The sequence below is a fragment of the Lethenteron reissneri genome, chromosome 13 (genome assembly GCF_015708825.2).
Source record: "Lethenteron reissneri isolate LAM-NWPU_2019-01 chromosome 13, ASM1570882v1, whole genome shotgun sequence".
Lineage (NCBI taxonomy): Eukaryota > Metazoa > Chordata > Hyperoartia > Petromyzontiformes > Petromyzontidae > Lethenteron > Lethenteron reissneri.
The window spans coordinates 12,167,805-12,194,515 of record NC_083791.1 but is presented as its reverse complement, the minus strand read 5'-3'; the positions used below and the strand labels follow the sequence as shown (position 1 = coordinate 12,194,515).

The following is a 26,711-nucleotide window of genomic DNA, read 5'->3' as shown; positions in this document are numbered from 1 at the left end:
CCCCGCTTCCGTGGCGTCCCCTTGTCGAGCATCCCTCCCCTCCTCATCCCTTCCGTGTCCACGTCTCTCTCCTCCCGCCTGCCTCTCCCCGCTGCTGCTGCTGCTCTCTCTGCCTCGCTCTGTCTCGCTTCCTGTTCTCTCCTCTGTCATGTTTCGCACCGCCGCCTCTTCCTCCCCGCCTCCCCTCTCTGTGGCCCGCGTGGCGATGTGGCCGACAATAAATAAAGCGAAGTCGTTTTTTTGCGGAGGTGTCCTTTCGTGTTGTGCTCAGGGTATTGACGAGGACGGGCCTCGTCTGTCAAAGACGCCGCAGGTGGCCGCGTGTCTGAGCCTCCCTTTAACCCTCGCGCCCGCCCGCCCAGGATCTTGAATTCCTCTACGCGAGCGAGAGACGCCGGTCGCTTCGTCGATCGATGAATCGATTGACCGACGGTGGTGGCGCTCTGCGGGCTGACGCGTCGCGGGGAGGAAAATGAAAACGCAACCCCCGCGCCCCCCGCGCCGCCTCCGGGGCCGGCTTCGTGGCGCCGCGGCGGGAGGAGCGGCGCCTCTGCGCGTCGCTCCTCGTTATGAGCCGGGACAGGAAATAAATAATGGGGCGGCGTGCGTGAGTGGAGGAGCGAGCGAGTGGGTGAGGGAGTGAGCGGGCGAGTTAGTGGGTGAGTGAGTGGGTGAAGGAGTGAGTGGGCGAGTGAGTGGGTGAGGGAGTGAGTGAGGGAGTGAGTGGGTGAGGGAGTGAGTGGGTGAGGGAGTGAGTGGGTGAGTGAGTGGGTGAGGGAGTGAGTGGGTGAGGGAGTGGGTGAGGGAGTGAGTGGGTGAGGGAGTGAGTGGGCGAGTGGGTGGGTGAGGGAGTGAGTGGGCGAGTGGGTGGGTGAGGGAGTGGGTGGGCGAGTGGGTGGGTGAGGGAGTGGGTGGATGAGGGAGTGGGCGAGTGAGTGGGTGAGGGAGTTTGTGGGCGAGTGAGTGGGTGAGGGAGTGAGTGGTAGAGTGGGTGGGTGAGGGAGTGAGCGGGCGAGTGGGTGGGTGACTGAGTGGGTGGGTGAGGGAGTGAGTGGGCGAGTGGGTGGGTGAGGGGTGAGTGGGCGAGTGAGTGGGTGAGGGAGTGAGTGGGTGGGTGAGGGAGTCAGTGGGTGAGTGAGTGGGCGAGTGGGTGGGTGAGGGAGTCAGTGGGTGAGTGGGTGGGTGAAGGAGTGAGTGGGCGAGTGGGTGGGTGAGGGAGTGAGTGTGCGAGTGGGTGTTCCGCACGGACCCCGCGGCTCTGCCGGAGATCTCGGATTAGAATGGGAAGCGCTCCGCTGGGAGAGGGAGAAACGCAAAGTCGGGGATTTCGTGGAGGATTTGCAGGAGTGCGCCGCTGCGAGCAGTCGTTTCTACCTCCACCCACGAGACCCGCGTGCGAGTGTGAGCGTGTGTGAACGTACGAGTGTGAGCGTGTGAGTGTGTGAGTGTGAGATTGAGAGTGTGAGTGTGTGAGTGTGAGCGTGTGAGCGTGTATGAGTGGGGAGCGGTGGCGCAGTTGTTAGCGCATTGCGCTACGAACCCAGTGACTCGATTTCGATTCCCACTCACGGTCAACACCAATGACGATTATCTGATCAGGTCTTGAGCGTCCCCTAGGTATACTCGGCCTCAAATCAATACCTGGTGCGATGTGTAAATATCGCCACTCGGAAAACAAAGGCGGTCGGGTGTGCTGCTCGCCGTGCCGGCCTTCAAAGGTGCTCGTTAACAGCCCTTGCCTCAACAGTCAGCCAAGGCTACACGGGCGACCTTTGCTTTGTCTTTGTTGTATGTGTGGTAGGGGACATGTGTATGTATGAGTGCGTGAATAACGAGTGATGTGAAGAAAAAAACAACATTCCTTTCACGAGTCGCGTGAAGCAGAACAGACGACGCGTGACGAGCGTTGTGGTGATCACACGTGATCTGCACGTCCTGTCTCTCCCTGCCCCGTCCGTTCGCGACAAACCTCCATCGTGCACCAGACCCACCGCGAGCCCTTTGCACGCGTCTTGGACACCAGTTGCTGTCCAGGACTCCCCCGCAAAGGCGACGTCGACCGGCGCGTCTCTCGTTGAAGTTCGAGGGTCGAGCAAAGGCTCGGCCGCTGCGATGTGGGACCCCGAGCTGCGATCCGAACGGCGTCGCAGCTCTGGCGCGGAGCGAACGCCACTCGCTCGCTGCGTTTGAGACGAAGCGTCCGATTGGTGGAATGTTTTGTTGTGGAAACGTGTTTGCACGTGTGCATGCGCATGCAACTCAACGCATTTGTCAACAACACTGTGACCTGAAGATACTTATGTATATTTACATATCATCGATGAAGGAAATATCATCGATGAAGAGGGGCAATTGCTATATATATATTCACTGTCCATTTCTTTAAAGCCACAGTGCTGTTGGGTTTGGCACCGCGGGCACTGTGGGGTGGGTTTATGTCCCCGAAACCTCCTGCTGCCTCTCTCCCTCCTCCTCCACTGTCAGTAGTAAACAGCCATCGATTTGGGGGCGGCGTTACGTCTTGATGTTACGAAATATGAAAATCGATGTCAGGATAATGGACCGATAACACAAGGTAAGCGGCGCGCTGGTGGCGGCCGCCGCGGCCTCGCCATCGTCGCCCTCGTGATCCATAAACCCCGCCCGGGGGGGGGGGGGGCGCGTGTGTGGGAAGCGGTGGCGCAGCGGTTAGTGCGCCGCGCTACGAACCCGGCCGCCCGAGTTCGATTCCCGCTCACCACTAATAACACTGGCCGATATTTGAACCGATCCTGGGCATCCCCTAGGTCTACTCAGCCTCAAATGAGTACCTGGTGCGGTGTGTCGACATCGGGAAGATTAAGGCGGCCGGGCGTGGTGCTGGCCATCGACCCCCTCGCGTGCCCTCCCGGCCTTCACAGGTGCTCGCTAACAGCACTTTCCCCAACAGTCTGTGCAGGCTACACGGGGGACCTTTGCGTGAGAGACAGCGAGCGTCTCGGTGGGCCGCGCGTTTGCGGCGGCGCTCGGGACGAGGCCATCGATCTGCGGGCGCGATGATGAATCGTCGAGGTTTGTCCGAGACGCGAGAGGTCAGGGGTCAGGGACGAGGCTGGGCGAGGAGCGGGGTGGGGGCTTGTGGTGTCTGCCGGGTCCGTCGATGGTTTTCATCACGGGGAGCGTTATCTGACAACAACAACAAAGACAAACATTGGGGGGGCAGTCAAAGCTCGCGCTGCCGGCGTGAGACGCGCGAAATGAAATTAATTCTCAAACCACCGGCGCTCGACAGATTTCTTGCGAGGCGCAGCAGTTTGACGCGTTATTGAATATTCGCGTTATGTCACATACCGCCGGGGCGAGCTGGCGTGAGCTGCTGTGTGCTGACGTGTGCTGGCGTGCGATGGTGTGTAATCGTGTGTGATGGTGAGTGATGGTGTATGATGGTGTGCGGTGATGGTGAGTGATGGTGTGTGGTGATGGTGAGTGATGGTGAGTGATGGTGTGTGGTGATGGTGAGTGGTGATGGTGATGGTGAGTGATGGTGTGTGGTGATGGTGAGTGATGGTGAGTGATGGTGTGTGGTGATGGTGAGTGATGGTGAGTGATGGTGTGTGGTGATGGTGAGTGATGGTGAGTGATGGTGATGGTGAGTGATGGTGTGTGATGGTGGTGAGTGGTGGTGATGGTGAGTGATGGTGTGTGGTGATGGTGAGTGGTGGTAATGGTGAGTGATGGTGTGTGATGGTGGTGAGTGGTGGTGATGGTGAGTGATGGTGTGTGGTGATGGTGAGTGGTGGTGATGGTGAGTGATGGTGTGTGATGGTGGTGAGTGGTGGTGATGGTGAGTGATGGTGTGTGGTGATGGTGAGTGATGGTGAGTGTAGAGAACAGCTGCCATCCACCCCACTCACGTCTTCAGAATTTCCAATTAAACAGATATAAAAAAAATAACCCGCCTGCTAAAAAGAAATCAAACTCCTAATGATAATTAATTACGAGCTTCACCTTTGAACCCAAAATAAATTAACCTTTATTAATTCAAAAATATATATTTTATTGGCTCCTTAATTACGGCTAAGATAAACATTTCACCAACGATCGAGACTTTATAAATAATTGAACACGGCGTCCGTCACGTGACCCCCCCCCCCCCTTTCTCGCCAGCCCCATGTGCCATGTGACGCCCAGCCCCCATTCAACATCACTGCCACTGCCAGCACCACCCCGTGGAGTTCTTTGCGAATGTTACGACTTATTACTATTGTCTTAGTATCCTTATTTAGTCTTTAGTGTTGCGGTTGTTTACCCAGAAAGGCCTTAATCGAGTCTCAAGACTGATTTTTTAGGGTACCTGCCACGTGTTCACAGTCAGAGGAGGGCGATGATGCTGATGCTACTGCTGCTGCTTCGTGTGATCCTAAATATAGTACTTTGTAGGTAATTGCTGGGGCGTTCGGATATATCTTGGCCACACCAGTTACAATGTGTGCATTGTGCGGTTATGGGAAGGGGACAATTGGAGAATCCGGAGGAAACCCATGCAGGGCAGCAGGAGATCACACAAACTCCACTCACTCACACCCTGCAGAGCACGAGGAGATCACACAAACTCCACTCACTCACACCCTGCAAAGCAGGAGGAGATCACACAAACTCAACTCACTCACACCCTGCATAGCACGAGGAGATCACACAAACTCCACTCACACTCTGCAGAGCACGAGGAGATCACACAAGCTCCACTCACTCTCACTCTGCAGAGCACGAGGAGATCACACAAACTCCACTCACTCACACCCTACAGAACAGCAGGAGATCACACAAACTCCACTCACTCACACTGTGCAGAGCACGAGGAGATCACACAAACTCCACTCACTCACACTGTGCAGAGCACGAGGAGATCACACAAACTCCACTCACTCACACTGTGCAGAGCACGAGGAGATCACACAAACTCCACTCACTCACACCCTGCAGAGCACGAGGAGATCACACAAGCTCCACTCACTCTCACTCTGCAGAGCACGAGGAGATCACACAAACTCCACTCACTCACACCCTACAGAACAGCAGGAGATCACACAAACTCCACTCACTCACACTGTGCAGAGCACGAGGAGATCACACAAACTCCACTCACTCACATCTTGCAGAGCACGAGGAGATCACACAAACTCCACTCACTCACACGCTGCAGAGCAGCAGGAGATCACACAAACTCCACTCACTCACACGCTGCAGAACAGGAGGAGATCACACAAACTCCACTCACTCACACCCTGCAGAGCACGAGGAGATCACACAAACTCCACTCACTCACACCCTGCAGAACAGGAGGAGATCACACAAACTCTACTCACTCACATCCTGCAGAGCACGAGGAGATCACACAAACTCCCCTCACTCACACCCTGCAGAACAGCAGGAGATCACACAAACTCCACTCATTCACACCCTGTAGAGCACGAGGAGATCACACAAACTCCACTCACTCACACCCTGCAGATCACGATGAGATCACACAAACTGCACTCACTCTCACTCTGCAGAGCACGAGGAGATCACACAAACTCCACTCACTCACACCCTGCAGAGCACGAGGAGATCACACAAACTCCACTCACTCACACCCTGCAGAACAGCAGGAGATCACACAAACTCCACTCACTCTCACTCTGCAGAGCAGCAGGAGATCACACAAACTCCACTCACTCACATCCTGCAGAACAGGAGGAGATCACACAAACTCCACTCACTCTCACCCGAGTCGGAAATCGAACCTCGGGCCCTTCCTGCTGCGATTCGCGGGTGCCATCGCTGTTCCGCCACCATCACCACCGCCACCACCACCACCACCGCCACCACCACCGCCACCATCGCCGCCACCACCGCCACCACCGCCACCACCGCCACCACCGCCACCACCGCCACCACCGCCACCACCACCGCCGCCACCACCACCGCTCTTGCATGTGCATGTACATTCCAACCATTCTGAATGCATCAATGGATCGAGGCCTCCCCATGCTTCACCACGCTGGTCAGTGCGGGTTGTTGGGGGGCGAGCGGGGGGGGGGGGCACGACTGCCGCTCATGTCGCTCGCCGCTGATGTTCGCCGTGGCCGGGAATCCAACTCGGGCCGCCGGGTTCGTAGCGCGTGTCGCGCGTGTACCCGCGTGTCGTCTTCGTGGCGGGCGTGGTGCTGGCCACCTCCACCCCCTCGTGTGCCACAGTGCCGGCCTTCATAGTTGCCGCTGCTGCTACTCGCTAGCAGCACCTGCCCCAACATTCTGCTCAGGCTACACGGGACATATTTGCTTCTGTTATGCATGTATGCATGCGCGTGAATGAAGGCGGCACGCGCGCGCGGCACGTCTGCGCACGTGTCACCGTGACACGCGCGCTCCCTGAAGGTGAAATCTCTGATTATATCAGTCAGGGGAGTGGGGGGGGGGCACGCGTGGGTGGGGCTGCGTCTGGGCTTGGTTGTCTGTGCCGGGTGGGGGGGGGCTGAGTGACCGAAGATTAACCCTCTAACGACGTGCGCTGCACCGCTCGCCGGCCTCCCCAAGAGTCCGAGCACGGCCGCGTGGCCTGGCTCCCCTCCCTCGGCCCCCCTCCTCGGCCTGGGCACCCCCAGCCCGCCACGTGTCCCCCTGTGTGGCTGCGGCACTGCCGCCGTGAGGTCAGGCGTCGTGGTGTGCGACCAGCCGAGAACTCCTCGAGCCGTGTCGCCGAAATGAACAAAAGCGAAAAAGGAATCGGGGCAAAAATAACCGCGGAGCAAAAGCAACAGGAATCGATGTTAAGTGATGGATACAAGTATCACCATCGCCACCACCACCACTGTCTCATCACCACCATCTCATCATCACCATCTCATCACCACCATCTCATCATCACCGCCACTGTCTCAGCACCACCATCTCATCATCACCATCGTATCACCATCACCTTCATCTCATCATTATCACCATCTCATCACCACCATCTCACCATCACCACCATCTCACCATCACCACCAGCGTGTGGATTTCAGTCGTCCGCCTCTGAGTGCCACTCCAATGCCCGTCTCGATGATCCGCCCCCTCCAGCCTGCCCACGAGTCCCACCGCTCACCACGTGCTCCTCCGCCTCCTGATGTGCACGTGCGGTGCCTTCTTACCATGACGTGCCTCCGTGATAGCCTTGCGTCAATGTGTGTGTCAGTGTGTGTCAGTGTATGTCAGTCTGTGTCAGTGTGTGTCACTGTTGTGTCAGTCTGTGTCAGTGTGTGTCAGTCTGTGTCAGTGTGTGTCAGTGTGTGTCAGTCTGTGTCAGTGTGTGTCAGTCTGTGTCAGTGTGTGTGTGTCAGTCTGTCAGTGTGTGTGCCAGTCTGTGTCAGTGTGTGTCAGTCTGTGTCAGTGTGTGTCAGTCTGTGTCAGTGTGTGTCAGTGTGTGTCAGTCTGTGTCAGTGTGTGTCAGTCTGTCAGTGTGTGTGCCAGTCTGTGTCAGTGTGTGTGTGTCAGTCTGTGTCAGTGTGTGTGCCAGTCTGTGTCAGTGTGTGTCAGTCTGTGTCAGTGTGTGTGTGTCAGTCTGTCAGTGTGTGTTCCAGTCTGTGTCAGTGTGTGTCAGTCTGTGTGCCAGCGTGGAGAGAGCGTGGAGGGAGCGAGGAGGGAGAGAGGAGAGAGCGTGGTGAGAGCGTGGAGAGAGCGTGGAGAGAGCGTGGGGAGAGCGTGGAGAGAGCGAGGAGAGAGCGAGGAGAGAGCGTGGAGGGAGCGAGGAGGGAGCGTGGAGAGAGCGTGGAGGGAGCGAGGAGGGAGCGTGGAGAGAGCGTGGGGAGAGCGTGGGGAGAGCGTGGGGAGAGCGTGGAGAGAGCGTGGGGAGAGCGTGGAGAGAGCGTGGAGAGAGCGTGGAGAGAGCGGTGACACTGGCGGAGGCTTCGCGCGCCGATTCAGGCTCGTGTCTGCTCGCCGAAGCGTTAATTGATGACATTTTCGCTCGCGCCTCGCAGTAATTAGCTTCCTGACATGGCCCGTCACGTCTCCACGGCAACCATCGCTACACGGGAGGCGGCAAGGGTGGGGGGATCATTACCACGCGTCAAGCTGACGCCCCCCTCACCCTCCTTTAATTTGTTCTGAATATCTCCGGAATTCGTTCTGAATATCTCCAGCAGAGGCTCAAGATCGATCTCTGCGGAGGAGGTTCCTGAAGGACGCTGCTGGGCAGTTGGAGGCAGTCGCCCTCTAACAACAACGGAGGGCAGAGGAGAGACGCTCACAACAACGGGCGGAATGCCAGGCAGCTTAAATGAAGCAATTTCACACAGTGGAGTGCACGGGCGGTAAATCTGCCAGTCATCTCAGTCAGTCAACCCACGACACCTCGGTCTGTCCCCTGACCTCCTGCCAGCGAGTCTTCCACAGTTCACGTGGCCTCAAAGCGCACCAAGCTTGGCACAAGCCCCATGGTGACATCACCGCCACTTAGTGGTGAATGGCGGCGGTTGGCTTGCGTGGGTGCACGTGGATGCACGTGGGTGCACGTGGGTGCACGTGGATGCACGTGGGTGCACGTGGGTGTGGGCGTCTGTGGTGGGGGAGCGGAGACACGGCGGGTAGCGCACTGCGCTACGAATCTGCTGACCCAAGTTTGAATTACCGCTCATGAATATTTGAACCGGTCCAAGGCCTTCTCTAGGACGAATCAGAGATTTAAAAAACGGCCGGGCGTGGTGTCGGCCACCCACCCTAAATCGGTGCTCGCTTACACCATCTGCCCCAACGGTGTTTTAAACTCTACACGAGGATCTTTGTCTGGCGTGTGGTGCCTGTACCGGGGTGCGTTCGTGTCCGGATTTTGATTCCCAGCTACTGCTGACATCACTCCCCCCAATGCGCCGTGACGGCTTTAATAGCTGCTCGCTAAGAGCACTTGCCCCCGCAGTCTATGTGTAAGGCTGTATGGCTGATCTTTATCTCGTGTGTGTGTCTGTGTGTGTGAGCAGCCACCACCAGAGCTCTGTTCCGGATAGAAGACGGGTTTGAGATCATCACTGGGAATGCCACTCTGCTTCGGTGAGTGGTGCACTCGCGCCCACTGACACAGAGACCCCTCGTGCACCCTGTCGGGGCGAGTGCTGTGCACGACGAGCACGCGTGGAGACGGGGCGTGAGGGAGTGGGTGGCCACCACCACGCCCGGCCGCCTTTGTCTCCCCAGTGCTGATGTTCAGACATTGCACTCGGGACTCATTTGAGGAGGTAGAGTCGACCTGAGGGAGGCATAGAACGGGTCCACATCTGTCACCAATGTTGGCTGTGAACAGAAATCGGCCTTGGGTTGCCGGGTTCGAAGCGCAGTGTGCTAACCACTGCACCACCGTTCCCCACGTGCACACACACGCACACTCAGCGCACATACACACACACACGAGTAACAAAGAGACGCACACACACACACACATGCGCATCTGTGCACAAGAAGAACCCCGTGCGGCTGATGGGATTCGTACAATAATATTTAAAATTTTGACGTTTCTGTTCGTGTTTGTATTCCCCACAGCGACGCTAATGATTACCCTGCGGCGTGTAACATAGAGCCCCGTGTGGAGCTAAGACCCGTGGCTCACAGAGAGGGGGGTACTCGCCTATTGCACCGGGCTGATCGGCAAGCGCTGCTTCAAGCGAGCCCGACTCTGCTGATGAGGCACTGAAAGTCGAAACGGGCCCAGAGGTTTGTGCTCGTGTTGAGCCGACGCTGCTGAAATATTCGCGCTCCCAGGAGGCTGTGCGGTTGCTGATGGCACGTTGGGGGGGGGGTGTTTATTTATTTACACGGAGGGACGGATTTGTTCGTGAAGGTTGCGAGGCGGGCTTGGTGTCTGCTGATTCACGTCGCTCTGCTAAGAAGCATCGCAGCCAGTGGCGCTCGCCCACGGCGTGAGCCTCGCGCCAGCGACGGCGGCTTGGTGGGGGGGGGGGGGCTGGAAGCAAACAGCTTCACGCACACACAACAACAACAACCGCCATTCGCCACTCAGTGGCGGTGACGTCACCACAACGCTTGTGCCAGGCTATGTGCACGTTGAGGCCACGTGAAGTGTCGAACCCCCGCTAGCAGGAGGTCACGGGGCAGACACAGGTGCCACGGGTCGACTGACTGAGACGACTGGCCGATGCACCACCTTTGCCCCCTACTGTGCCAACTTGCTGTGCTTTAGCCACCCGGCGCTCCGCTCGTTGTTGTGAGCGTCGCTCCTCCGCCCTCCGTTGATGTTGGAGAGCGACTACCTCCAACCGCCCGGTAGCAGCGTCCTTCACGAGCCTCCTCCACAGAGGCCGATCTTGACACCGCAAGTCCACTCAGCTCCACATCCTCCTCTACCACATCACTCCTTCTCTTATCTAGCCCGTGCCGCGTCCGCTTAGCCCCCTCTATTCGGCCGAACAAAAGCTGTTTGGGTATGCGGTGGCTGGGCATGCGGGCTATATCACTCAGCCAACGCAGCCTTGCCTGCTGGAGGAGCTCACCGATGGGACTTTGTCCAGATCTTTAAAGGATTTGTGAGCTCCTTACACAATCCAGCCTGGGTAAACTCAGGATGGATCGTAGGCAGGCCAACCAAAATGTTTCTAACCGGCGAAGATGTTCCATCAGGGGGGTCCACGGTTCGCAAGCATAGAGAAAGGAGGGAATGACTGTGGCCGAGAAGACCTGACGCACACAAACACACACACACGCACACACACGCATGCACACAGACAAACACGCACACACACAAACACGCACGCACACACGCATGCACACAAACACATAAACTCGCACAAACACGCACACACACCCACGCATGCACACACACAAACACGCACACACACAAACACACACGCACGCACATACGCACGCACATACACGCATACGCACACACGCGCATACGCGCACACACAAACACACGCACACACACACACAAACACACGCACACACACAAACACGCACATGCACGCACACACACAAACACGTACACACGCGCATACGCACACACACACAAACACGCACACACACAAACACACACGCACGCACACACAAACACGCACACACACGCACGCACATACACACGCACATACACGCATACGCCAACACGCGCACATACGCACACAGTTGCATACAAACCAATACACACACACACTTTCACAGACGCACGTACGCCATTAACACGAAAATCCACCGATATGAATGATTTTATGTATGACCGTGTAAATTGCAACCCTGCAATACATTAAAATCCGGCCGGGTTGAATTTATGTGTCTATTTACGGGAGCCGGGCTAGTTATTTATTTATTTTGGATCCTTATTTATTTAGGCGCTGCTTATTTATTTATATTTTTTTCTCCACCTCTGTCTTTGTGACCGTGCCGATCATCGCTCGTCTCCGTGGCGAGAGCCTTGCAGATGAATCGGGGAGACTGCCCGGGGCCCCGCGCTGTTGGGGGGGGGGGGGGGTCGCGCTTCGACGTCGCTGTGTCAGATGTCATACTTCCGGTTTAGTTTGAAGGAGTCGGGGGGGGGGGGTGCACACGGGGTGATTTTTTCAGGGCCCTGGACCCTGTCCATGCGAGCCCGTTCACGTCTCTGGCTCGCACCCATCGCGGCGGCCTTGCACTGCGCATATTCACTGGGGGGCAGTGTTAATCAACAACCATTATCGTAACTTAATAATCATGTATTATTTAGCCGTGCAGGACAGCCACGCTGAGTACAAGGGCTCATTTATAGGAGGCTCCAGATGCATTGAGGTGGGGGTTAATTTAAGACAGTTTCCCACCAATTAAATGAGTCGTCCATGCACGTGCGGATGACATCAGAGCGCACGGAGAGAACCCACGCTCCATCCCCGGACAGATGGAAACAGATGGCGATTAGTCCCCATGTTGCTGCGCCGCCATCTCTGGCGAGCTCGGGTGTATGATGGCACCGCCTCGACTCATCCGGCCAGGGAGCTCCCCCAACATTGCTGCGGCGATCCACCAACACTCGCTGCAGTCCCCTCCACGCACAGCGCCGGATCGCAGCAGCAGCAGCAGCAGCCGCGAGCAGAGTGGCCACCACCTCCCTGCTACGACGGAGGGAAGCCACGCGCGATTTCCCTTCTTCGTTCTCCGCGTCTCTCTCTCTCTCGTCCTCTCTATCACGCCTCGGTTCTGCACGAGGAGGTAACGAGCGAGATTTCTCTTCGTAGCCGTCCGCGCCGCCGCGAATTCAGTGTTCGCGTGAACGCCGCGGGGTCTCGCGCTCCGCGCCGCGCTGTTTGTCGCGCTGCGGTCCCGCGCGCGTGGGGAGCGCGTCTGTGACCGCTTCACACCCACATCCCACCATTGCTCTTGGGAGTCCATGCAACTCGCCATACCAATACATCTTCCAATATTATTACGATGCAGTTTTTTTTATTTTTTGATGGATTTTTGTTTACGTCTTATTGTTCTGCTCCACTGCGCTGTGGCCCAGCGGTTAGTGCGCTGTGCTACGAAGCCGGCGACACGAATTCGATTCGCGCTCACGGCCCAACTCTCCCACCTCTCCCCTCTAATCTCACTCTCCTCCCCTCCACGCACTCTCCCACCTCTCCCCTCTCATCTCACTCCACTCCCCTCCACGCACTCTCCGACCTCTCCCCTCTCATCTCCCTCCACTCCCCTCCACGCACTCTCCCACCTCTCCCCTCTCATCTCCCTCCACTCCCCTCCACGCACTCTCCCACCTCTCCCCTCTCATCTCCCTCCACTCCCCTCCACGCACTCTCCCACCTCTCCCCTCTCATCTCCCTCCACTCCCCTCCACGCACTCTCCCACCTCTCCCCTCTAATCTCACTCTACTTCCCGCCACGCGCTCTCCACTCCAGCCACCAAGGCGATTTGTGGAGACCCTCAGCAAACTTCGGTTGAATTCGAGGTCTCTTCTGCTGTTGCCCCCCGATAATTACAGAGCTCACGACCCCCGGGTGTAGATCTCACGACCCCCCGACCGTCCACCCTCACGACGTTCCCCTCCGCTCCTCTGCCCGTGACTGCGGCCGCCTGCGTCGCTTGGAGCGAAGGCGCCGAGTGATTCCGTGCGAGGTCTCGAGATGCGGTCCCATTGAGAGTTTGAGACGCCGCTTGTGGCTCGCGGCCTTGTCGTGGTTGGTGCGCTGCGCTATGAACCCGGTGACCCGAGTTGAATTCCCGTTCACGACGAACAATGAATATTCCCTGGGGAGATAAAGGCGGGCGGGCGGGCGTGGTCTTAGCCACCCACCCACCCCCTCGTGCGCCTGTGCCGACCTTCGTTGGTGCTCGCTAACCCCGGGCAGCCTGTTGAAGGCTACGCGGGGGATCTTTGTCTTTGTTCTCCGGCGAGCGCAGACAGAAGTTCGAGGAGAGTTACGTCCCCGGCAGTCGGAGACGGCGCCAGTCGGAGACGGCGCCAGTCGGAGACGGCGCCAGTCGGAGACGGCGCCAACGCGAAAAACACCGCGGCGATTATCGCGCCGCGAGCAGCCGCGCTCCGCCGCGTGCAGATTGAGCGGCTGCAGATTTAGTGGCGCGCGCTGGGAGAGCGATATCGGGGGAGTGGTGGGGGAGCAGTGGGGAGTGATCGAGGGGAGCAGTGGGGAGTGATCGAGGGGGAGCAGTGGGGAGTGATCGAGGGGGAGCAGTGGGGAGTGATCGAGGGGGAGCAGTGGGGAGTGATCGAGGGGGAGCAGTGGGGAGTGATCGAGGGGGAGCAGTGGGGAGTGATCGAGGGGGAGCAGTGGGGAGTGATCGAGGGGGAGCAGTGGGGAGTGATCGAGGGGGAGCGGTGGTGGAGCAGTGGGGAGTGATCGAGGGGGAGCGGTGGTGGAGCAGTGGGGAGTGTTAGGGGGAGCGATGTGGGGGAGTCATAGGGGGAGTGGTGCGGAGTGGTTGGGAAGTCATGGGGGGGGGGGGGGCGGTGTGGGAGCAGTGAGTGAGCGGTGAGCATTCCTCACGGAGACCTCCCGCCTGCCCCTCGCCGGTAGCGAGGGGCAGGCGGGAGGGGGGAGTGCTCCCTAATTACAGGCGGGAAGATTTGCAGCTCAATTAGCGATGCCTGATTACTGCCTTGATTGGACGCGCTAACTCAGCCGCGGTATGCGCGCAATTACATAGGAGTCGCTTTCCTCACAGATGGCTCCTGTTTAACCCCGAGCCGGGGGCTGGCGGATCACCGAGGCTTCGAGGTTTTGATTTGGGCGGCCCTCGTCGCAATTAACGAGGCAGCCACGCGAGACGGCACGGGGAGGGTTTTTATTTATTTATTTCTCCCAAACGTGGAAAATGAGGTAAGCCGCGGATGGGAGAGGAGCGGAGGAACGGGAGCAGACGGGTCACGAGAGATGATGGGGAGGGAGGGAGAGGCTTCGTCAGGGATTCGACATTCCTGCTGATGATGCTGCTGCTGCACGTGGGAGGGACGGCGGCGGCGGCGTCGGGCGCCTTCACGGCGGGCGGTGGGGAGAGCGGCGGGGTTCCGGGGTGGCCGCACAGAGGGTCACGTGGTTTGCGGGAGGCTCGTGCTGGTGCAGCTCGAGAGATGTTTGCACGTGTGGGGTTCTGTGCGCGGCTGTGGAAGTCCCGCGGGTCTCTCGTTTCAGGGCGACGCAAGGGGCTCTGCGCGTCCCTGAGTTCGCGCGCGTGTCCCTATGTGGGTGTCTTGTGGTGCGGGGAGCGAGCGAGGGAGGGAGCGAGGAGGGAGCGAGGGAGGGAGGGAGCGTGCTCGTGCCTCTGAGAGATAACGGCGGCGAAGGAGGGCGAAGAAGATGGAAGCTCATTGCCGTGCCCCACTACACAACAACAGCAGCAGCAGCGCCTCCCCACCCCCATCGCCATTCGAGCACCTCATTTACCCTCACCTCGTAATTGAGCGAGCGTGTGCGCGTGTGGGCGCGCTTGCAAATGTGTGTATTGAGTGTGTGTGAGTCGTTGGAGAGTGTGTGACTCGTTAGAGAGTGTGTGTGTGTCAGTTGTTGGAGTGTGTGTGAGTTGATGGTGTGTGTGAGTCGTTGGAGAGTGTGTGTGTGTGCGTCGGTGTGTGTGAGTCGTAGGAGAGATGTGTGTGTGTGTGAGTCGTTGGAGAGCGTGTGTGTGAGTTGTTGGAGAGTGTGTGCGTGAGTCGGTGTGTGTGAGGCGGTGTGTGTGAGTCGGTGTGAGCCGTTGGAGAGTGTGTGTGAGTCGTTGGAGAGTGTGTGCGTGAGTCGGTGTGTGTGAGGCGGTGTGTGTGAGTCGGTGTGAGTCGTTGGAGAGTGTGTGTGTGAGTCGGTGTGTGTGAGTCGTTGGAGAGAGTGTGTGCGTGAGTCGGTGTGTGTGAGGCGGGGTGTGTGAGTCGGTGTGAGTCGTTGGAGAGTGTGTGTGAGTCGTTGGAGAGTGTGTGCGTGAGTCGGTGTGTGTGAGGCGGTGTGTGTGAGTCGGTGTGAGTCGTTGGAGAGTGTGTGTGTGAGTCGGTTTGTGTGAGTCGTTGGAGAGAGTGTGTGCGTGAGTGGGTGTGTGTGAGGCGGTGTGTGAGTCGTTGGAGAGTGTGTGTGTGAGTCGGTGTGTGTGAGTCGTTGGAGAGAGTGTGTGTGTGAGTCGGTGTGTGTGAATCGTTGGAGAGAGTATGTGTGTGAGTCGGTGTGTGTGTGAGTCGTTGATGTGCATGAGTCGTTGGAGAGAGTGTGTGTGTGTGAGTCGGTGTGTGTGAGTCGTTGGAGAGAGTGTGTGAGTCGTTGGAGAGTGTGTGCGTGAGTCGGTGTGTGTGAGTCGGTGTGTGAGTCGTTGGCGTCTTCGTCCGTGCGTATGGAAATGCGTGCGTCGGGGAGCGGTAGCGTAGCGGTTAGCGCGCTCTCTACGAACCCGGCGATTTAAGTTCAATCCCCGCTCACGGCCAACAGTGACAATGATCTGACCTGGTCATGGGCGTGCGTGAGGTCGACACAGCCTCAAATTGTTACCTGGTGCGGTGTGAAAACATTAATAAGGTGCAGACAGAGGCGGCCGGGCGTGGTACTGGCCACCCACCCCCTCGTGTGCCGTGACGGCCTTCATAGGTGCTGCTCGCTAACAGCACTTGTCCCATGTTGTTGATTTTGAGTTTGCGTCTCTCTCTCTCTCCCCGTGGTCGCGTGGATTTTTGTCCGGGTCCTCCGGCTTGTCCCCTCCACACGTGTCTCGAGTAGTCGCCTGCTATACATTCCCACGTGACAAGTCACTTCGTTGGCCTATCGTTTGTGGCCAGGTCGATTTGCAAAATAGCTTAATAGCTCAGTGGGCCTTACCTGGTGAAATAAAAACAACATTTAGTTTTAGTTTCGGGAACAGCGACAGAACGCAAGGGGCCCTCGTCCAGGGCCGGTGTGAGTGGCGCCTCCTTGAGCCGCTGCACGACCCCCTTGGCTGCAAGTGAACTCGGCTCCAGCGCGGCTCATTCTGTGGCTCCTTCTGTGGCTCCTTCTGTGGCTGCGTGAGACGCAGGCGGCGTGGAGCTCGGGAGGGCGGGGGCAGGGCAAGGCCTGGGGGGGTGGGTTATCGGGTTCGTCCTTGAGCTCAGACTGCTGCTGCTGCTGTGCTTCATACCGCTCCGCTTGTGGGCACGAACGTGGAAAGCACAGGAGTTACACGGGTCCTCTGGTGAGGCGGTGGAGGGCGATGGCGAGGGATGTCGCTCGTTACGGGGGAGATTTGCGGGTCAGCGAGGCCGCTCGTGCCGGCGGCTCCTGCAGCTGCTGCTGCAGCTGCTGTTGCTGCGGCTGCTGCTGCGGCTGCTGCGGCTGCTGCTGCGGCTGCTGCGGCTGCTGCTGCTGCGCCTCGCGCGCGGGAGTGCGCGGGACGTCGGCGGCGTTGTCGGCTGGGCGCAAGCGAAACACAGGGGCCCGATTGCGGCATCAGCAGGGGGCTTGGGGGGCAGTACCGAGACTCGACTCGAGCCAAGAGTCTCATTGCGGACAGAGACTCGCGCTTGCTGGCTGCGTGGTCACTTCCCACTGAACTCTCGCAACCCCCGCTTGAACCCGTGACCCCCGCGTAACCCCGTACTGCCCCCCTCCCCACCGTGCAGGAGCCTGTGCGGGCGCTGCGTGGGCGAGGAGGAGACGGCGCTGTGCGTCTCCCTGCTGCAGCTGCTGCAAGCGGCCTGCCAGGACGACGGTGGGGCAGGAGTCCGCGACGGACGCGCTCACACGGGCACGCGCACACCCCGCGTGCCGCACACTCGGGAACGCGCACACGCACGAGAATGCAACCCACTCGCTCGCTCGCTCGCACACAGCCGTCGTGCTGCCTGTGCTATCGTCTCGTTCCGTACTGTGTTCAACCACCGCACTGCAGGTCACAAAACTACCCTCACTCACTCACTCACCTACTCACACACTCGCTCACCACACTGCAGGTCACAACAACACACCCACTCACTCAACAAATACTGTGATGACGGTGCTGTTTGTTGCTGACCGCTTGACGCGTTGGACCTCTGGGCCCGTGCACGGGAAGAACACCAAACAACAAAAGACTCTCACCGACAAACGACGACTCCGGAATGGACGACTCTCGATCTGCAGTGTTGGGGGAAATCACTCAAATTGTGAAGAAGTGGGGTCACGCATCGCGCGCCAGTGCACGGCCCATGCTCTAATCATCATCATCGTCGTCAGCGATTGTGTTTTGCCATCCAGAACAAAGCGAGTGTCCTGTTGCCCGGTGTTTGTTGCTCGATCGGTCTGTGTTGAGGTTTCACTCTCGGTAAAATTACAGGGGTGATGCTTTATCGCTTGTTTGAGACGTTAAGTGCAATTAAATGCGAGTTTATGTTTGGCTCGCGGGCGCAGGAACGCATTTTGCAAGAAATTTAACCGTTTCTCTGCAGGATTCTTAATCGGTTTATTTCTGGTCGGATCACGCCTAGGAATAGAACGTCACTGTTTAACAACAGCCCTCCATCACCCAGCAACAGAGCGAGAGGTAAGCTGCGGTTGACACGGAACGATGCTAGGCTGTAATCTCCAGTGTATGAAAACTCGTTCGGACAAAATCTTCTGGCGCGCGGTATCATTACGGTCAATGCGCACACCGCAGCAATAACCAGGGCAGTCGCTGGATTCAAACCGTGAACCCAGTGCAAGTGAGCGGCGAGCGCGCCACCACCGCTAGCGGTCAATTCCGACCGTAGCCATGCGGAGCCGAACTCTCGACCCGCCAGGTAGGATGTGTCAGAGGTCATGCATATCTCCAATGACGATCGATCCGATGGCAACACCCACAGCCGTTAGCGAGCACCTATTAAGGCCCCTATGGCCCACGAGGGTGGTGGGGTGAACAGCACCACGCCCGGCCATGTTTGTCTCCCCAGTGCATGTTGTGCCCTGCGCCGGGTGCTGGGTTTAGGTTTGGTGGGGAAGGCCCGGGACTGGTTCAGAGATCCCTCGCCACGCATGTTGGATGTGGCCGAACTCAGGTCGCTCGGTTCGTAGCGCGGTGCTCTAACCACTGCTCCCTACTACTCACACACCCAACACAGACACACCCTACACACAACACCCTACACACAACACCCTACACACAACACCCTACACACACACACGGCTGAGTTAGACCCATGCAGGTAGCTGCTGCTTGCGGTGGTGCTCGCTCTTGACCTGGCTGCTTCTCCGCTGCTGCCCCCCCCCCCCCGTCTCCCCGTCTCGACCCGCCGGCAGACGCCAGCGTGGGGCGGCTGCTGGCGAGCCTGCAGCTGCGCCGAGCCGCCACGGAGGCGGCGAGGGCGGCCGAGGAGGAGGAGGCGGTGCCGCTGCTGGGTGCGCTCCGCTCCGACGAGGCCGCGCTGCGGCTCCACGCCGTGCGGCTGCTGCGGACGCTGAGCCAGACGGAGGCCGGTCGCGAGCAGCTGCTGGGGCAGTTCGACGTGGGCAGGTAAGGGCAGCAACATAACGACAAATGTACAGATGCCCCCCCCCCCCGTATAGCCTGAACGGAATGTTGGGGCAAGTGTTGTTAGCGAACAGCACCGATGAAGGCCGGGACGGCACACGAGGGGGTGGGTGCCCGGCACCACGGTCCACGTCGCCGGCGTTGGGTTTCAGCTGGAATCAAACTCAGGAATCAAACTCAGGAATCAAACACTGCACCGCCGCTCCGCAGCAGCAATGCACACACACTCGTGAACTGACACACACACGCACACACATGCACACACACACGCACACACACACACGCCTGTGTCGCTCGCACCCACGTGCCCCGCACAACACGAGCTGTGGGCGAAGAGAGCGGGCGGGGAAACCTTGACGGCCCCACGCACATCCAGACGAACCCCCGCACACTCACACGAGCCACTGCACGTGCGAGTGAACCAACCACCGCGTGTGCGTACAGGATAAACATTGCGCACGAACTCACGCGTGTCACCCCCGTGCCGCCAAGGGGTTCGGTGTCGGTGACCGCTCGGATCGACACGGGCCCGCCGCTGTTCCCGTGCCCTTGTTATCGTTGCCTTATGCGCGTGCATGCATGTGTGCGTGAAGGTCTGTGTGTACGTGTGTGTATGTCTGTCTGCACGTACGTGTGTATGTCTGTGTATACGTGTGTGTGTGTACATACCTTTGCATGTGCGTACGGCGAGCGGTGGTTGCAAGTGGAAAGCGCACTGCGCTACGAACCCGGCGACCCGAGTTCGATTCCCGCCCACGACTAACAGCGGTGACGGATATTTGAACTCGGTCCTTGGCCCCACAGGTCGATTCAGCAATAAAATGGGTGCCTTTAAACAACAGCACCAGGGAGACAAAGGCGGCCGGGAGTGATGTTGGTCACCCCGCCCCCACCTTCGCGTGCCGTGCTGACCTTCATGGGTGCTCGCAAGCAGCGCCTTAAATAATCGGTCTGCTCAAGGCTCCACTAGGGGGACCTCTGTTTTGGTGTGAGCCACTTTGCCATTAACATCCATCAGCGTTCGCCGGGGGCAGCGCGGGCAGCGCCTCCCTTAATATTCACAGGAGCAGCAGCGAGAGTCGGGGTCGGGGGAGGGAGCCGGCCATTATCTCCGCGCGCTCCGCGATAACGGAGGCTAAATAATTCAGCTCGCGAAATGGAAGAAGTCGTTACGGGAGCGTCAACCCCCGGCACCTCGGCCCCAGCCCGCAGCCCTCGCGGCCGGCTACCGGGCAGGGGTGTGGAAGGGTCCCGATACCCATCAGGCCAAATTAATAAAGCAGCCCCCCCCACCCCCCACCCAGAGCCCCACCGCACGGCTCGGCCTGCCGCCCACAGCGGCACCAGCCCCGCCTCTCAATCCCCTCCCCTTCTCATCCCACTCGCGACCCTGTCACCTCTCAACCTCATTTCCTGCTCACCTTCATCTCGTCGCTCAACTCTATCGCTTCTCCCCTCCTCCTCCTCTCTCTCTCTCTCGCAGCCCGACTACCATCTACACTGTCTCCTCCCCTCTCAACCAACCTGTGCCCCCACTCCACCCCACCAACTCCCCCCTCACTCTCCACCCCCCCAACTCCCCCCCCTCTCCACCAACTACCCCTCCCCTCTCCACCAACCCCCCCCTCCCCTCTCCACCAACTCCCCCCTCCCCTCTCCACCCCACCAACTCTCCCCTCTCCACCCCACCAACTCCCCCCTCCCCTCTCCACCCCACCAACTCCCCCCTCCCCTCTCCACCTCCACCAACTCCCCCCTCACCACCAACTCCCCCCTCCCCTCTCCACCCCCACCAACTCCCCCCTCCCCTCTCCACCTCACCAACTCACCCCTCTCCACCCCACCAATTCTCCCCTCCCCCCTCACCACCAACTCCCCCCTCTCCACCCACCAACTCCCCCCTCCCCTCTCCACCCACCAACTCCCCCCTCCCCTCACCACCCCACCAATCGCGGTTATTTCCAAATTAATTATCGCGCTCATCTCACCACGTGGCGCCGTGAGCGCGCCGGCGGGCAGTGACCCACGGACAGTGGCCATGGGCCCAGCGTCGGCAGAGGGGAAAGAGGAGAGGGGAGAGGGGGGAGACGAGAGAGGAGAGGAGAGAGGGGGGAGACGAGAGGGGGGAGACGAGAGAGGAGAGGAGAGAGGGGGGAGACGAGAAGGGGGAGACGAGAGAAGGGAGACAGGAGGAGGCGAATGAGAGAGGATGCGATGCTTGCTTTTAACGAGCAGTTGACAAACTAACGTGCCGTTTCCTAATTGTATTTACAACAGGTGCGTGCATGTGGTAGTTGAGCAACGTGATGCATATGCTTACTGGGATGTGTACATCAACAAGGACGATGCATTTAGTCAATATTCATTTTGCTAAAAGGAGAGAGTGGAGACGGGAGAGTAGAGGGGTACGGGGGAGGGCATGAGAGAGCGCGCGTACTAACCTGGATTTGTTCGTCTCTGTTAAATGTTCGGGAGGGGAGGGGATGAGGCGTGGTGGGGAGAGGGGGGGGGGCAGTGGTGGAGGGGCTGGAAGAGTCGGTGGGGGGGGGGGCTCGGTATTCACGGCGCGCGCGTCTCGTCGCGTTTTGTCGAATTTGGTCGAGATTCGTCGCGGGGTTTGCACGGCGCTCCGCCAGGCTCATGCATAATGCATCCTCCATTAGATGTGTTATCGAACGCCGAGGCGAGGGGGGAGGCGACTTTAACCCCTTCCCCTGCCGCAAGCGTGGCCGTCACGGCCTGGCCCGGCCGGGCTCGGCGACGTCGGCGGCCGCTGCGCCCCCCCCCCCCCCCCCGCTGCGGTTCTACGCCGTGGCCTCGGCGTGACATGGAGCGGGCGCTCGACACTTACACAACGGCGCTGTTCTCCCCATCTTCCTTTACCCCCACCACACACCGCCCTCCCGAATGTGCAACCGACGTTACGAGCGGCGGAGGATTAATTCAGACATCTCGGAGAGCAGTATGGGAGAACGGCCCGTGGAAGTGGATAGCACAGAGCTACGTCTGAGATCCCTTGGCGTGACCTCTGCTCCGCACAGTGGAGGGCGGCGCTCGTGATCGACGCGTGGCGGTCGAGCAGTTCGCTACATTCTCAGAGCTGGAATTTTGCCAAAATGCAGAGCCACAGACCCCATAACATTTAATGTTAAGGGGTTTTCGTGCAGTTCTTTGTGACCGAGCTGAGCCCATGAACTCACTACATTTGAGAACCCGGTTTAATCTCAACACCGTGCATGTGAGTCTACGGGTCTCTACGTGAACCTGAGGGTCTCGCGTAGAGACCCATAGACTTGAACCTGTGTACTCACATTGTAAATGTTGTGGCTTGGCTCTTCAACACACCGGTTAGTGCTGTACTCGTAACGAATTGGCACGTTCCGTTTACGTGGCAACCCTTACTAATTGGCTATGTCGGGTGGTGGCGGGTCTAACGGCACATTTATATATTTTACGCGATCTAACCAAAAAAACCTGCATTATGGACTGTGGGTCTCTGTGTACGTCACCGACGACCGGGCTGAGACGAGCAAGTCGCGACACTGAGGCCCCGTGTCCCCGCGGTGACTGGTCGGGGCTGTTGCCCGCACTGGAGCCCGGGCACTCGGCGGGGCCGGCTCAGGGGCCTCCCAACTTTGAGGCGCCCCCCCCCTCCCCGCCTGGCGCTCGCCTCACCGAGCCCGGGCGAGCGTGGAGGCGCTCGAATGTAACACGCGGCCGGAGAATCGGAGCGGTCATCCCTGGGGTGGGGGGGGGGGGGCGGCCTATCGGTGTCCTCTGACCTCTCGCGCTGTGGCCTGGGGAGACACGTCGTGTGTCACTGTCCGTGTGTGACCCTCATTGTGTGGACAGCGGTGCTGTCGCCGTTAGGGAACTGTGCTTACGAACCAGGCGAACCGGGGTTCGATTCCCACTCGCGGTCAACACTGGTAAGGGCTGTCTGAACCAGTCCTGGCGCTCCCTCTAGGTCTACTCAGCCACAAATGAGTCGTGCGTGGTGTTGGCCAAGCAACCCCTTCGTGTGCCGTGCCGGCCTTCATAGGTCCTCCTAACAGCACTTGCCCCGAAAGTCTGCAAAGGCTATACGGGGGGTCTTTTTCTTTGTCCCTGCTCATGTGTGTCCTGTGCTGAGCGCACTGCGATCCGAACCTGGCAAACCGAGTTTGATCCGGCTCACGACCAATAACAGTGGCGAATATCAGCACTGGGAAGACAAAGATGGCCGGGGGCGTGGTAATGGCCAAGCATCTCCTCGTGTGTTCTGCTCGTGAACTGCACTTGCCCCGCCAGCCTGAAGTGGGCTACGCGCGGGATCTCTGTGTGCTTGTGTCCCGACATGCGCGCGTGTGCATTTCCGCACGACTGCGATTCTGAACGTACATTTGAGACTCCCTGAATATCTTCTAAATCACTGCAATAGTCATGAGGTGGCGTCTTAGTTGAGCAGAGTGTGTGCCCAATTAGCACTTTAATTCAGAGGGAAATAATTTGTTCGCATTTCGCTATTAGAGAGAATTGCTCATAAATACCGCGCCTGTGTCGGGGCGAACGGAGACAAAACGGCGGAGTCATCCACGCAGTGCTGGTAATGATGATGATGGCGTCGTCACAACGCATAACTCTGCGCCACCGAGAACGTCGAGAACGATGAGCGGCGGCGGTGCGGAGCCGGCGCGCTACCGACGTGTGCCCAAGCTCTGCGCTCCTCGACATGGGGAGGCGTTATCAGCCGAGCGGGTGCCCGTGCGCCTGCCCCGACGCCGCACGGCTGCACGCATCTCGCCGAGGGAACGGGGACAGGGAAGGGAGATGCAAGAGGGGGAGACTTCTGGGCCCAGGGAGAGCGGCGGGAGAGGACGCAGAGAGAGTTCAAAGCCAAACGTGGTCGGTGGTGGTGGCGGTGGTGGTGGAGACGGAGCCAGAGTTAAACGGAGATGGGGATAAAGAGACGGGGATGAGTGAGACACGAGGATACAGGGATACAATGAGATGAGTGGAGAGACACGGAGAGACAGATCTTGCAGGACAGGCGTGCAGAGAGTGCCGGAGACGGAGAGAAGACAATGTGAATAACGAGGGAGACACACGGAGGTCGAGCAGCGCAGACGAAGACACAGAAGCAGGGAGACAGAGACAGGGAGACAGAGACAGGGAGACAGAGATAGTGACAGAGACAGAAGCAGGGAGAGACAGAAGCGGAGAGATGGAGAGACAGGGAGACAGGGAGACAAAGAGACAGGGAGACAGAGACAGGGAGACAGACAAAGGGAGACAGAGACAGGGAGACAGAGACCGAGACAGTGACAGGCTGCTGAGGCGAGCCAGCGAGCGGCCCGCTGAGGGACGGATGCCCCAGCGCGCTACGTGTGCCGGGTCTCAATGCGACTCCTCCAGGGGTGGGGGTGGAGGGGGGGCATGGGCGCGGGCTGCCAAGCCTCGAATCGTCTCGTCGGCTGGGACATGCACTGCCCCTTTGACGGTCTCCCCGAGTCTCTGTCTCTATTTGTCTCTCGTTGTCTCCCTGTGAGTCTCGAACTCATCGTGTCTCTGTCTCCATATGGCTGTCCATTGTCTCTCTCTCTCTGAGTAGTAACTCATTGTCTCTCTGAGTAGTAACTCATTGTCTCTCTGAGTAGTAACTCATTGTGTCTCTGAGTAGTAACTCATTGTCTCTCTGAGTAGTAACTCATTGTCTCTCTGAGTAGTAACTTATTGTCTCTCTGAGTAGTAACTCATTGTCTCTCTGAGTAGTAACTCATTGTCTCTCTGAGTAGTAACTCATCGTGTCTCTGAGTAGTAACTCATCGTCTCTCTGAGTAGTAACTCATTGTCTCTCTGAGTAGTAACTCATTGTCTCTCTGAGTAGTAACTCATTGTCTCTCTGAGTAGTAACTCATTGTCTCTCTGAGTAGTAACTCATTGTCTCTCTGAGTAGTAACTCATTGTCTCTCTGAGTAGTAACTCATTGTCTCTCTGAGTAGTAACTCATTGTCTCTCTGAGTAGTAACTCATTGTCTCTCTGAGTAGTAACTCATTGTCTCTCTGAGTAGTAACTCATTGTCTCTCTGAGTAGTAACTCATTGTCTCTCTGAGTAGTAACTCATTGTCTCTCTGAGTAGTAACTCATTGTCTCTCTGAGTAGTAACTCATCGTGTCTCTGAGTAGTAACTCATCGTCTCTCTGAGTAGTAACTCATTGTCTCTCTGAGTAGTAACTCATTGTCTCTCTGAGTAGTAACTCATTGTCTCTCTGAGTAGTAACTCATTGTCTCTCTGAGTAGTAACTCATTGTCTCTCTGAGTAGTAACTCATTGTCTCTCTGAGTAGTAACTCATTGTCTCTCTGAGTAGTAACTCATTGTCTCTCTGAGTAGTAACTCATTGTCTCTCTGAGTAGTAACTCATTGTCTCTCTGAGTAGTAACTCATTGTCTCTCTGAGTAGTAACTCATTGTCTCTCTGAGTAGTAACTCATTGTCTCTCTGAGTAGTAACTCATTGTCTCTCTGAGTAGTAACTCATTGTCTCTCTGAGTAGTAACTCATTGTCTCTCTGAGTAGTAACTCATTGTCTCTCTGAGTAGTAACTCATTGTCTCTCTGAGTAGTAACTCATTGTCTCATCTGAGTAGTAACTCATTGTCTCTCTGAGTAGTAACTCATTGTCTCTCTGAGTAGTAACTCATTGTCTCTCTGAGTAGTAACTCATTGTCTCTCTGAGTAGTAACTCATTGTCTCTCTGAGTAGTAACTCATTGTCTCTCTGAGTAGTAACTCATTGTCTCTCTGAGTAGTAACTCATTGTCTCTCTGAGTAGTAACTCATTGTCTCTCTGAGTAGTAACTCATTGTCTCTCTGAGTAGTAACTCATTGTCTCTCTGAGTAGTAACTCATTGTCTCTCTGATCTGAGTAGTAACTCATTGTCTCTCTGAGTAGTAACTCATTGTCTCTCTGAGTAGTAACTCATTGTCTCTCTGAGTAGTAACTCATTGTCTCTCTGAGTAGTAACTCATTGTCTCTCTGAGTAGTAACTCATTGTCTCTCTGAGTAGTAACTCATTGTCTCTCTGAGTAGTAACTCATTGTCTCTCTGAGTAGTAACTCATTGTCTCTCTGAGTAGTAACTCATTGTCTCTCTGAGTAGTAACTCATTGTCTACTCTGAGTAGTAACTCATTGTCTCTCTGAGTAGTAACTCATTGTCTCTCTGAGTAGTAACTCATTGTCTCTCTGAGTAGTAACTCATTGTCTCTCTGAGTAGTAACTCATTGTCTCTCTGAGTAGTAACTCATTGTCTCTCTGAGTAGTAACTCATTGTCTCTCTGAGTAGTAACTCATTGTCTCTCTGAGTAGTAACTCATTGTCTCTCTGAGTAGTAACTCATTGTCTCTCTGAGTAGTAACTCATTGTCTCTCTGAGTAGTAACTCATTGTCTCTCTGAGTAGTAACTCATTGTCTCTCTGAGTAGTAACTCATTGTCTCTCTGAGTAGTAACTCATTGTCTCTCTGAGTAGTAACTCATTGTCTCTCTGAGTAGTAACTCATTGTCTCTCTGAGTAGTAACTCATTGTCTCTCTGAGTAGTAACTCATTGTCTCTCTGAGTAGTAACTCATTGTCTCTCTGAGTAGTAACTCATTGTCTCTCTGAGTAGTAACTCATTGTCTCTCTGAGTAGTAACTCATTGTCTCTCTGAGTAGTAACTCATTGTCTCTCTGAGTAGTAACTCATTGTCTCTCTGAGTAGTAACTCATTGTCTCTCTGAGTAGTAACTCATTGTCATTCTCTGAGTAGTAACTCATTGT

The 26,711-nt window shown here is 57.2% G+C and overlaps 1 protein-coding gene across 5 annotated transcripts in view; it reads left to right on the top strand.

The window, feature by feature from the left end:
• Positions 1 to 26,711, top strand: part of TTC12 (tetratricopeptide repeat domain 12) — a 187,655-nt gene that overhangs the window by 43,084 nt on the left and 117,860 nt on the right. For all 5 annotated transcript variants that reach the window (XM_061551075.1, XM_061551074.1, XM_061551078.1 and 2 more), the window contains exons 11-13: positions 8,976 to 9,045; positions 17,052 to 17,140; positions 18,685 to 18,898. In XM_061551075.1, coding sequence (XP_061407059.1) covers positions 8,976 to 9,045; positions 17,052 to 17,140; positions 18,685 to 18,898 — 373 coding nt within the window. The remainder of the gene's footprint in view (positions 1 to 8,975; positions 9,046 to 17,051; positions 17,141 to 18,684; positions 18,899 to 26,711) is intronic.